Here is a 13,265-nt window from a genome sequence, read left to right on the forward strand (position 1 = left end):
TGCACTGTTAAAATGTCAAAAATGAGGTTTAAATGTTTAGAATTTAGCCTGACAGCCCCAAGATAGATTGTAACATGCAAGACAATCCCTAAGTGATTTAAAATTCAACTGTTGTTCATTAACTCGCTTGCCAGTCAGGGCTTGCCAGCCGCATTAAAGATTATACTAAACAGCATTTTCCCCGTCAAGAAGCAAAATGCGAATAGCAAAAGACATCACTGTACAGACTTAAATTGACAATTTGTTGCTGTTTTATTGCGGCTGTCGTGTCCTTTTTTTTATCACACAATAATCCCTATATGAAAGAATCAGGATGTGTGTCTGTCTGTCGGTCTGTTTGATCTCAATGAACTGATAAGGTTCTCCTTTACAGTAAAGCTTCTTAGAGGTCCGAGGGAGGTTTATACCTACTTTTGTATAAGAGTTTCAACACACAACCAAGAAAAATTACCCATGGAAGAAAATATCCTTAAACATTTTTTTATCTTTACACTATTAAGGAGGAAAGACTTAACCTTCTCCCCCCTGCCCTCAAGTGCCCTTAAAACCTATTTAAGTATCTATAAAACATAAAATAGATTTTTTTTACTATTTCAAGGAGTAATCAGAAGAACAATAGCTACTTGATCGCTACTTAAATCTAAACTTCTTTCATACATTTTTTTGTATTTTAAGTTATCATTACATCACAAAAAAAGTCGCAAATCTTTTCTTAAATGAAATACTTTTTTGTTTATTTTTTTCAGTTTATTTTTTGTACGTGAGCAATGAACAATGTTGTATTCGGTGACAAAGGTAAAATTTTGAAATGAAAATATATTTCGAATCTGATCACGAAATGTTGGGAATTAAATTGAGATCAAAACATGTCAAAAGTTCAAGCCTGGGTTCAGATTAGTAGTGTGTGGAGATGGCTCTGGAATATTGAACCAAGATTTGTATCTTTATATTTTTTTATCTTTAGGTATGGGATAATGGACGATAAATTGATGTACATACCAAATTATGTATATTAAAATAATTGACAAAAAGTATTTATAATGCTATTTTATGCACTACAATCAAGGTATTAATGGTAGAACGAAATTTTAATACTTTAGGGACCAGTTTAATTTAGAGTCCAATGTCCCCTCCCTTCCTACATACGAACATTAGATTATTTGGGTCATGGAAAGGTAACAAAGTTTCGGGTTTCGTCGCATTTTCACAGTAGCGTTTAAAAGGTTATTTTAAGTTAGGTAAGTGTTAATGATTGCCCCACAGGGTTAGAGCCCCCGCAGTGGGTAGAAATAGAAGAAGAGCTACTTTGAAAATGACACGAAACCCGAAACTTTGTTTTCTTTCCATGATCCGATTATTTAACTAAATTAAAATCCATAAATATTGCTTCCACTAACTTATAAAGTAAGTCAACTCTGGCTGTATTAAATATATTCGAATAATAAAAACATTGCACACTGCTTGGGTTGGTGATATTCAAATCATGAGTTGCTACAGTTTGGAACTTCCATCATTTATTATAAAGAGTTAATTTTTTGTATGAAGCTAAAGATTTCAGAAATGTCTACATGTGTTATATTTCTTAGAGAAGCGTAATAAATTTCTTTTTTGGTTTCAGGCTATTTTCCTGACATTCTCCGCCCTCCCCTAGGGGCTAGGGGCTAATAAACTAGTATATCTTTATAGTAGTATATATAATTAACCCAAAAAGATCATAATATACCACAATTAAGGACACAAAAAAAGGGAATTTTTGAAGATTTTAAAATAAGAAAAGAAGATATCAAAATAAAATAATAACATTAAAACCAGTTTTGTTAGACCCGGGGGGGGGGGGTCAAAAACCTGGGAGAACAAAACTGATACTTAAATTATGATTTTTATTTATGTATTCATAGAAAATTGTTCGTAATACGATGCTATACATGATTTTTCAACTTGACCGTTTGTAATACTGCGATGAAAAGTGTATTACTGCATGTGGCATAGAGAAACCCCCAAAGTAATGTCTGTGAATTTTGATTCATGTCCCCAACTGTGGTATCTTATGGTAAACATAAACTATTTTTCAACCAAAATGGCATATCATTTTCTTTAACTGCACGAATACATAAAGTGTCCTTGATCTTAAAAAGCTGAGGGTGGAAAAAAGTGCTATGTTTATTTCATTTTTTACTGCTACTATTACAATTTCGACTTCTGAGAAATAAATGTTATATAATATAATTTTAGAAAGAAAATATTTAGAATCAAAATAATTTGTAAAAGTAAAAAGATAGAACCGTATATTTGCTTTGTTTTAATAAGAATAAAAATAAAAATCTTCTTTGTTTAAAATAGAATAAAGTAATAAATTTATGAAATATCTATAATAGAATTAAGTAATAAATTTATGAAATATTCATAATAGAATATCGTTTAGGCATTTTAGAAATAACTATAAATCATTTCATTATTCGAGAAGCAAAAATAAATAATAAGATTAATGAGTTAAAGAGTGATAGTAAAAACTTTAGGTTAATTAACTTATTTTTGTAGCGCAGCTTCTCTACAATTAAGGCATGGTCGTTTTTTAGTAGTCTTTTGTATTTGTTGTGATAGTACATATTAGGCATTGTGTCACACGATCTCATACAGACCTGTACATGCATACACAGAGAAACAAACAATTTTATTTAAATTTTATATTAAAAAGATATAACTGCTGCACTACCTAAAACATAATCATTCTTCTTATACTTTTTTAAAGCGAAGTTTTTCTATAATTGGTCCGTCCGTCCGTAATGGTAAAAACTTTTTGATAGTGTATTCATGTTAGAATTGTCCGATCGATTTCAAACTTTGCATGATTATTCCTTCAACAGTTAAGTACAAAATAAAGTATTATAAGCAAGGCTACTGTATAAATAAATCGTAAAACTGTAATTATGTCATTAAACAGTATCCTGTATTTAAGCAGTTTTCCTTTATATTCTGCTTATTTAGTTCTGACACACTACAAGTGTTAGTGTTCGTTTGTCCTACCGTTTCAGAGCTTCGCTTTAATGAATGTTGTCATCCTTGTTAATGGTTAAAATTAACAAGTCCTACCTTTTTGAGCGTATTTAGTTCGCCCAGCCAGGTGTTGAGAATCTCCTCATCCTCATACTGACCACTCTCATCTCCCTCATGGTACTCATCACCAACGTCTCTACCCTCCTGCAGTATCTCAGCCATCATTCAATGCATCAATTATGGCAAATTAAATTGTCATAAATGTATATGAGATATTGCGCTAACGGAAGAATTCTCTGAGTTTTATAACTGCCAATATTGAAATATTTTCTTTTGTGCCAAAAGCTGCGTTTTCACCGGAACTTGGCGCGGAAATTGAAAACTGAAAAATCCGCCAACAAACACTGATACACTCACTTTTCTAACATTTTGACACTTTTGTTTGAATCATTTTCTTCATAGTCTCACGTCATCATTGCTCTCTGAAGATGTTTCAAAATTTTTCTGAAATTTAAAAATGAATTATTAAAAAGGTTTAGAATAAAATACAAATTTGGTTAACATGTACTTTTTAATTTTGTAATATTTATTTATCGCATCGTATTATAGACAGATTTTTCCGGATATTGAAATAAAAAGATATAAAATTGAAACCAGGTTTAATTTTAGGGTTTTTATTTCATTTTAGTATAAAATTGTCTGTAATACGATGCTATACATAATTTTTCAGTATGGCTAAGAACCAGATCTAATCCATCGGAAAAATACTTAAGGCCTAATTATTTATTTGGGCATCAAAATAAGAATAGGAGTTGATAACCTAAAAGTAATGTGCATAATTTTTTTTTTTTTACAAATTAATTAAATTTGTCATAATTATGGTCATTTGAAAATAGATTTATGAAATAGCTAAAAGAATACTTTTTTATTATTCAAGAGAAAAATCTTGACATTAAAAAACATTACAAAACCATGTTTTTAACAAAATATTTATAAACATTTTCTCTGCTAAAATTGTATTTTTTGATACAAGAAAAACAGACTAATATAACTTACAAAACAAGGATAACAAACATGAGTTCCTAGGTATCTATACAACTACAAGACATTTCTTTCATATATCTTTAATAGCATTCAAGGGCATCTAATTTTACTAAAATAAAATGTGTATGTGTATTGTGTTTTCAATATAACTAGAATCAATTTCACCAATATATCATAATACAATAAATTACACTTAACTTTTAGAATTTCCATTAGTATAATGAACAAATGAACAAACAATGTAATTTTTAAATAAGATGCTTATTTGTCATGTGAATCTTCACAAAAAAAGACATCTGTCTTGAATAGTAGATGAAAAAACATTATTACCGCTTAAATTTCTGTACAAATGTATTTTTGTATTAATTATAGAGTAGCTGAGCTACGAAAAAAAGTGTATTATAAAGATATATATGTAGAACTAGATCTAGCAAGTCTTGAATGAACAAAATATTTTTGTTCCATCTAATTAACTTATTTTCAACTTCTGGAATTGATTTTTTTTACACAAGTAATCTACTTATTAACCTATAGAGAACATAAAACCAGGGGTCGGCAGCCGCAGCGATTGTTATTTCCGCTATTTCAAAGCAACAGCTAATCCACAGCAACTGAAGAAATGCTAACCTTTTTTTCAAAAACCCACAGCTGAAGCGGACAAATATATAAGCCTGTTTTAAAACATTGAAAATAAATTTGTATCATTTCCTAATCTGTTTTGATAAAGAATATGATAAACATGGATACTATGACAGGGGAAATTTTGTCGTCAATTTAGGTTGCTAGATTAAAATTAGTGGTTGAAACGTCTGAACACTCAACTTCATAAACCAACAAATTAAAATTCAGTAAAAATCTCCATAATTGTTAATTTAAAAAATAAGAAATGTTATAATAAAACTTTGGGGACTAGTGTAATAAACAACCCATTGACCCCCCTCTCTCTGAAATAAAGCAATTCTTTTTTATTTCCAATGTTATTTCCTACTCTAGACAAAATCGTGCTTGTTACAATATAACTTTTAACAGGATATTGTAGGTTGGGAGACAAAGATTCTTTAATTAAACCAAAATTAAATTTGTTCAAAAGTGTTCTGAGAATGATATTTTATTATATACACAATTTTTATACTAAGAAACTTATTATTGTCTCTTTTTAGTTGTAAGCAGAGAAGCTTCTCTATAACTAACCAGGAAGGAAGGGGACAATAGGTTGTTTATTATACTAGTCCCGAAAGCAAGCTAAGCTTTTGATAACATTTCTTATTCGATGGCTTAACAACTTTGGGGACTTGATATGTTAATCATTAAGTTGAGTGTCCAAACGTTTCAACCCATAATTGTTGTCTTCAGAAAAGGTAAATTTGTGTAGCATTTTTTGGGATGTATTAATTTATCGGCCATTGTCTCATTCCTTTAGATCCCTAATAACTAACTGTGTCTGTCCGTTTAAGAAAAAGTGAATAATTCAAACAAAAATGCCTGGACTGTCACGTGAAGATTCCCATGTATGAAACAATAATAACTGAATGATATTAGAAATATTTCCATTGTGAATAGATGTTCTAGTTAAAATTCGTTAGCCTCGCTACATATGGATGTGTTCAAATTAGTTTTTATTTTATCTTTCACCTCATATATGTTTCTATAAGAAAGAAGCATTCATATAAAATTCTATAAAGTATATTAGCTGATTTTATTCTCTAGAGGGTTTTACCCATTAGGGAACCAGCCTATTTCTCCCAGGGGTGTTATGAAACCTCGTGAAAAAATAGCCTAAAGCTGGCCCAGTGGTATAAATGCTTTCTCTAAACATTGATTATAAAGCCGTTTTGGAAATCTTAAGCAACACACACACAGTCAGATGCCAGGGATCTGACATAATAATCTGGATAATACAATTGGCGATAAATTGATGTCCATCCTCAATGATGATACAAATAATTATCCCCACTGTAGATTAAAATTAGTGATGAAACGTTTAAACACTAAATTTAATGAATCAAACAATTAATGTCAACTAAAGTCCCCAAAGCTGATAAGCCAACGAATAAGAAAACATTATTACAAAACTTTTAGGGCTAGTGTAATAAACAGCCCATTGTCCCTTCTCACTTGGCTCAGACACACAAACATACATATTCATAGAAAAATCCACACAGTACCATTAAAAATCACAAGAGTATAAAATTATAGCCATCTTTGTATAAAATTAATAATATTTGATAGAATACTGGCTACATATGGCCATGCAAATCTTTTGTGTGTCGGCGAGTTTTATTGGCTTTGTTGGATTAAAAACGGTTGTACAATTAGCATAAAAATATCATGTATATTTGGATAATGGGATATCGTGCTGAAGTCAATGGGTTATCATCCCATCACATGGTATAACCCCTTTTTTCTTTCCCATTTTATTATTTATTCAGTTAGGATTATTGAATTATCAAATGTTGATAGTCAGACGTTTGTTAATTGGAGACATATCTGCGGTTATTTCCACTTGTTCAGTTTCTTTTTAAAACTAAAAGTAAATTATACCAAAACATATGTAAAATACTATTTTTACACGTCAATTTTTGGAGCACTTTAAACACTTTGAATAACTTTTTTATCTCTTTGAAAGCCTTCTTGCAAAAAAATGCCTTCATATTCAATCAGAGTTTTTGTATTGGGCCCACAGCTAAACTTCGACATAGACAAGTATTCAGCTAATATTTTAATCATGTTTTGCAATTGTGAAATTGTAAAACAGGTATTGACCATAAATCATCGAATATGACAATTAGTTGCAATAATAGAATATATAAGACATGAACAATTAAATATAATATGATCTAAATTGATCAAAGTCACTCTATAAGAGTTTGTCCCTAGCCAAATATCTGTGCCACTTTAGAAAGGCCATGATACAACTAAAAAAAGCAAGGACATAAAAATCACAATTATCTTTTCAGCTCGTTATCATAATTTGACTCTAGTTGTTAGTAGCGTAGCTTGTTTATTTTAGGAAATAGTTTCCGTCCGTCAGACTGTAAAAGTATATAAGATATCCCCCCCCCCCCTTCATTTTTATATTGTTTCATTTTAACTTTGACTGAAGAGCCATTTATAATTTGAAAATTACTTTGAAAAGTTGTAAATGCTGTGCTAATCAATGACATATTTATCCTTGTTATTTTTTATTCCTTACCCCTTCTGCCCAATAGATAATAAAGATAATAAACTGCAAAATTAGATAAGATAAGAGTGATAATTAATTGTTGTCAATTTTCTGCCATTCAAACTAAATGTAGATTTAGAATATTTCAAAATTATTTTAATCACTGCATTACTTTTAGTTTTAAAAAAATTGGTTATTTAGAAGGGTTTAAAGCCAATTTAATTCATTAAATGTTTAACTGTAAAGAAACAATTTTGAGAATGTTGAAAAGAAGTTACTCAATGTTAATAACAAGAGGTGGATTCTTAAAAATACTTTTTGGCTCACTGCCTCATTAAAATTAGAAAGGATCGGTAACATTTTTTTTTGAAAAATCCTCCGAAATCTCATTAGAAATCTACAAAAATTAAATCAAATCTTATGTTAATAACACTTTTATGATTTTATTTAATTTTGTTTATTACACTAGTCCTCAAAGTTTTAAATAACGTTTTCTTATTCGTTGACATAACTCCTTTGTGGACTTTTAATGAATTTTGATTGGTTGATTGAGTGTCCAAATGTTTCAACCAATACTTTTAATCTACAGAAAAAGGGGATTTTGTGTATCATCATTATTTCGGCTACGCTACAATGTTTTTAAATTTATCGGCCATTGTCTTATCCCTTTAGATTCATGAGTAGTTTATAATTAAAGACGGGCTGTGGAATAATTATTAATTATTGTTGTCCCCTCCCTCCCTGTTCAATGATAATGTCCCATTATCAGATAATTACGCTCGCTCTGTGCGCACAAAAGGCTGCTGTAGAAAATCGTGCGCACTTGAGAAAAACAAATTGGAAGCCCAAGATATTTGGTCTGATAAGTTAAAAGCTTTATAGCTGGTAGCGGGGAAGCAAACAGGTGTTCAGCCAATTTTATTCAACATTTTAAAACTATAATATTCTTCTTAAATAAAGTAGTAAGATTTTGTTGTCTGTAACTTAAGATTTTATAAATTCTGAAATGTTCTTCGTTTGAGGAAAGTTTCACATAGGGACGAGATAGTTTTAGGCTATTTTTCTGCCTTCTTTTCATCCCCTACAATAGTAAAAAAACTACAAAAAAACAGACATTAAATATTTAAACTAACTGAATGTATGTCACTTTCTCTGAATTTCTAGGCTTCTAAATAAACCACTAAATAAATGATTCATTAAAAACAATTCAACAACAACAATAATATTTTTATTTAGTCATTTTAGCATTTCCTAATACCAAACAATATCTTGAAATATTAAACTGTGCACCTTGAGAAGCTCCTTTATTAAATATCCGTCAGCATGCAAATTCCTAGCTGCTAATAAAAATCATATACAATATAACTGTCTTTGTATCTGTACGTTTGTCTGTCGACTTTGCTATGGTGGAAAACTTTTAAAGATCATTGATAAAAATATATGTCAATAATTAGCTATAATACCTTAAGTAGAAGGTAGGAATAATTAAAAATTTTAAAAAAATATTTTCAACCTCCAAACATTTGAATTGGATCTAACTTTGTTATTTTTCTCTCTCTTTCTATAAATATTCTCTCTGTATAATGAATAAGTAATGTTGTTTTGTAACCTGTTTTTTTTCAAAATAAAATAAATTCTATTAGTAAAGCTGTATATTAAATTTTTAGATTGTATTTTGAAAAAAAAATAAGGACAATTAAATTTGATCTTTACATAATGATTAAATTAAGAAATTAAATATAAAAAAATGAAAAGTTAAAAAACATTAAATCAGGCAACACAAATCTGGGAATGATTGTAGAGAAGCATTGCTTCAAAAAGACATGTTGAGATTTTGTATTTCTTTAAAAATATTTGTATTTTTGTTCTTATCTTAAAATTTAAATTGCTCATTGTTTTGTGCAAACAAAACAAAAAAAGTTGTATTACAAAGTGTCAAAGGATGGTACAACCAATTATGTTTTTTTTGGAGGAATTTTTTAAACAAATGGTAGGTGTACTTAGAAGCTTAGGTTCCCACTAAAGCGTTTTCTACGTTGCAAAAGAATAACTTGGTATAATTCGTAATGGAAGCAGTAAGACAAGGACTTTTATTTTTTTAATGAATTATTTTTTTTAAGTTTTCAAGTTTGCTTGTTCAATGTGGGTTATAACCCTGGAACCTAAAGGGATAAGACAGTGACCGATAAATTTATGTACATCCCCAATGATGACACACAAAATTATAATTATTGATTAAAACGTTTAAACACTCAACGTAATAGACCAACCAATCAAAATTTAATACATATAGTCCACAAATTTGTTTAGCCGGCTTAAGCCGATGAATGAGAAAACGTTATTATAAGACTTTGGGGACCAATGTAATAAATAGCCCAATAGCCTCTCCCTAGATATGGCCATCCTTGTCAAAACTGTAAATTAAAATTTATCAATTTAATATTGAAAATAAATAAACAACAAATACTAGGAAATCTTAACAATCTAAATTTTAAAAAGCCATGTCATGGCACGCTTTAAGAAGTTGATTGGTTTTTGTTTGTTTAAATTTAAATTTTTGCCATACAATTTGAAGAGCAATTGACTTAAAGTTGAAGGAAATATTTTTTTATACACAGTGACGTGTTATCAAATATTTTTGTTTTTTGAATCATTAAAATTTATTTCTTGATTTTAAAATTACTACTTTTAGTAAATGAGAGTACTTAATAACTTGATAAATTATCTGAATCATTCATTCTTACAAAGTATATTGCTCAATTCTATTCAATAACAATAAATATTACAATACACACTGACAGTAGCTGTGCAATTTGACTATATGTCTGAAAATGAAATAACTAATTTTCGTAATTTGACTGTTCTTGTTTTAAATGTTCTGTAAAAATTATAACCCCCCCTCCCAAAAAAAAGCACTACTTTAAAATTAGCGTTAAATTTGCAATAACCATATAACAATGAAAAGTAGCAAATTAAGATAAAATCAGCAAAACTAACATTACAACAATACACAATGCCCATAAATGGGATCCAAGATGAATGAATGTTGGTTACAATGACAACTGGAACTAAATTATCATTTAAGTTATCAATAACATATCTGTGGCGGTTTCTGAAGACTTAGATGCTATAAAATTACACATAAAAAAACTTTCATTGTCTTCCCTTATAAAGATGTTATTTAATTGTAAGAAAAAGTTTTTAAAACCCAAGAAGAAACCCGTCAAATTATATTAAGAAATCAAGTGTGCTAGTCTGATGAGAGGTGGGTTTTAAATATTTTACTTTGGGTTTTAGCATTTTTATTTTTAATAGGTTGTTTTGCTTTTCATGTCTATCTGACAGCCTGTTTTTATTAAATCGTTATGAAATAATAGAAGGTTTAAAAAAAATGTCAAATCAAAATTTCAAAGCCTTTTCATACAGTTAGGATTCTTTAAAAATGTTTTAAAGGAAGTTTAAACGCCTGCAGTATTTATTAGTAGCGAAGCTACTCTATAATTCGAAATGTCCGTCCGTCTGTCCGTCTGTTCGTCTGTCCGTCTGTCCGTCCGTCTGTCCGTCTGAGACAAAGTGGGGGAAACGTGATTTTCTCGGCTCCTATAAAAGATAGAAAGCTGAAATTTTTAGTGAAGATTCTTATAACATATGCACATCTAATCTTTACATTGTTTTGTCCATCCGTCTGTTATTTGGGGTGCTAGATCGATTCCTACATTTTCATGTTTTTCTGATTTTCTCAACTCCTTTTTAAGATAATGGGCTGAAATTTTCAGGGATTGCTTAAATTTACATTTTACATATTTTACATAAGTTTTATTACGATTTTTATATTAATAGGGGTGCTAGATCGATTCCTAGATTTTTAGGTTTTCTATTCTTTTCTCAATTCCTATTCAGGATTTGCGGCTAAAATTATCAGGGATTGAATATGCTCATATTCTACATATTTTCATCAAGTTTCATATAGATTTGTTTATAAATTGTGGTGCTAGATCGATTCCTAGATTTTTCATTTTTCGTGCTTGAAAGGTTGCGTGATTTTGAAGTTTTTGTCATTTCCCTATTTCATCAAATATATAGGATGACACTGGTATATTGTAAATATATTCATAATATACATTCATAATTTCTGAGCTTCGCGACTTATGGATGCTGTCATCCTTGTTTTTACTAGAATCTGTATTTAAAGATTGGGCATTCAAGAATTTGAACTTTCACCAAAATCATTAATTTTCAATATGTCTTTCTCAATTCTATCAAGTAGGCAGGGATCTAAAGGGATAAGGTAATGACCGATGAATTTATATACATTCCCAATGTTAATACACAAATGGTTTGATAATTTCAAACTTTAGGTGTTTTTTTTTAATTTTGTTAAAATAAGCATTCAGAACAGTAATTTTACTCTTCAGGGTAATTTTATCTCTAATACTTGGGGTGCAGTGTCCATATATTATTCGTCCATTGTCTTATCCCTTAAAATCCCTGAAAATTAAGCCTGGATAGACATGTATGATAAGCGATTTAGATCAAGTTTAATCTTGCAATATTTGTATTCGTTTTTTAATCTATAATTTAATGTCTAGTTTTAGAATAGTTATTTCTTTCATCATATTGTAAACGGCTTTCCGCGGAAATAGAATGTACACTTATAAGATTAAAACCAGTTTTTTTAGCCCCGAGGTGCCGAAGGCACGGGCTAAAAAACTGGTTTTAATCTTATGATTGTACATTTTATATTCGTAGATGCTAGACATAGTTTTTTCGTATGGATGAGAACCGGTTCCTATCCACCGGATTCGAATAAATACGAGAAAATAATTTATAGTATGTAACTTTCAAAAACCTAATAAAAATCATTTTAAATTATTTCTAATATATTTATCCCTATCTCAAAACTTCTCAATCATAATGATAGGCCTAGATTTGGATGCATGGTCAGTTTAATATTAAATAATCTAACTTATCATTATGTTACATTTAAGTCTTTAATTTAAATTTTAAAGGAATATCATAATTTTCTCTAATTTTCTTGACAAAGCTTAAGTAAATTTTAGTATGAAATTCTATTAAGTACGGAAGGTGGTTAGGTGTGGAAATGTCAACAACCCAAAAATCATATTATAAGGAAGGACTTCTTTCCCCTTTTTTCCACTCCCTCAAGGCTAAAAATCGTTTTGCAAATCACTGTGCACGCTGTATTAATTCCGTGGATACGTAAATAACTTCCATATGAAATATGAATCCTACTGGTATAGAAAGAATGCTTTGAAATATAAATGTTTAAATTTAAAGTGTAAAATTTATGATTTCAAACCATAATGTTTATTTTATTCTTATCAAAAGTTTATATATTTGTTGATCAGGGCGAAAGGAAGTCTATTAAATTAGCAACAAAAAAAGACTGTGGATTCTAAAAATTCAAAATTAAACGACTTACATAAAATTAAATCTACCTATTAACAAAAATGTAAAATCCAATTAATCATTGACAATACCTATCAATAAATCATATGCAGTATATCAATATTTTTAAGAAGTCTATGTACCTAATAACCATAAAGATAAAATGCATCATATGGTTTCAAAGGTCAACGTTTAAACTTGCACATCCCTAAATCCTTAACCACTTGTAGATATTACAAGGATTCATGGATAAGTAATATAAAAATAAATAGTTTTTTTTCTTCAAAATATTAGATTATTTTATTGTATTTCATTTATAGATTTCTAACATGAGTCATTGAGTATAGCCTTTCATATATTTTGATTTTAAATGAAACAACTAAGATCTGCTTTTAGTGGGAGGGCGATTGGACTTTTTTCAATGAGCTTATCCTTCGTCCCTGTCTTATCCCTGCACTTAAAGTTTGCATGTTTACGTAACTGTTCATCTAATATGTTAATGTAAGAGTTCACCCAAGAGTGTTAGACCAGTGGATAAAGGATTAGTATTTTAAATTTTTAGATAGCAAAACTTCCCTACAAGTTATATAAGTCTATTTGTCTGTAACACAATATTTTTTCTGTTCTTTATGGCTTTTTTATTATACAATAATGG

The 13,265-nt window shown here is 29.4% G+C and overlaps 1 protein-coding gene across 1 annotated transcript in view; it reads right to left on the reverse strand.

The window, feature by feature from the left end:
• LOC145312491 (uncharacterized) overlaps positions 1-13,265 on the reverse strand; it is a 79,935-nt gene that overhangs the window by 47,593 nt on the left and 19,077 nt on the right. Inside the window, exon 2 of the mRNA XM_080151750.1 lies at positions 3,091-3,498. Within this exon, the coding sequence (XP_080007876.1) occupies positions 3,091-3,219 (129 nt within the window). The 5' untranslated portion in view covers positions 3,220-3,498. The remainder of the gene's footprint in view (positions 1-3,090; positions 3,499-13,265) is intronic.

This window comes from Acartia tonsa, chromosome 2 (assembly GCF_053477335.1).
Source record: "Acartia tonsa isolate MP-2025a chromosome 2, ASM5347733v1, whole genome shotgun sequence".
In the NCBI taxonomy this organism is placed as follows: domain Eukaryota; kingdom Metazoa; phylum Arthropoda; class Copepoda; order Calanoida; family Acartiidae; genus Acartia; species Acartia tonsa.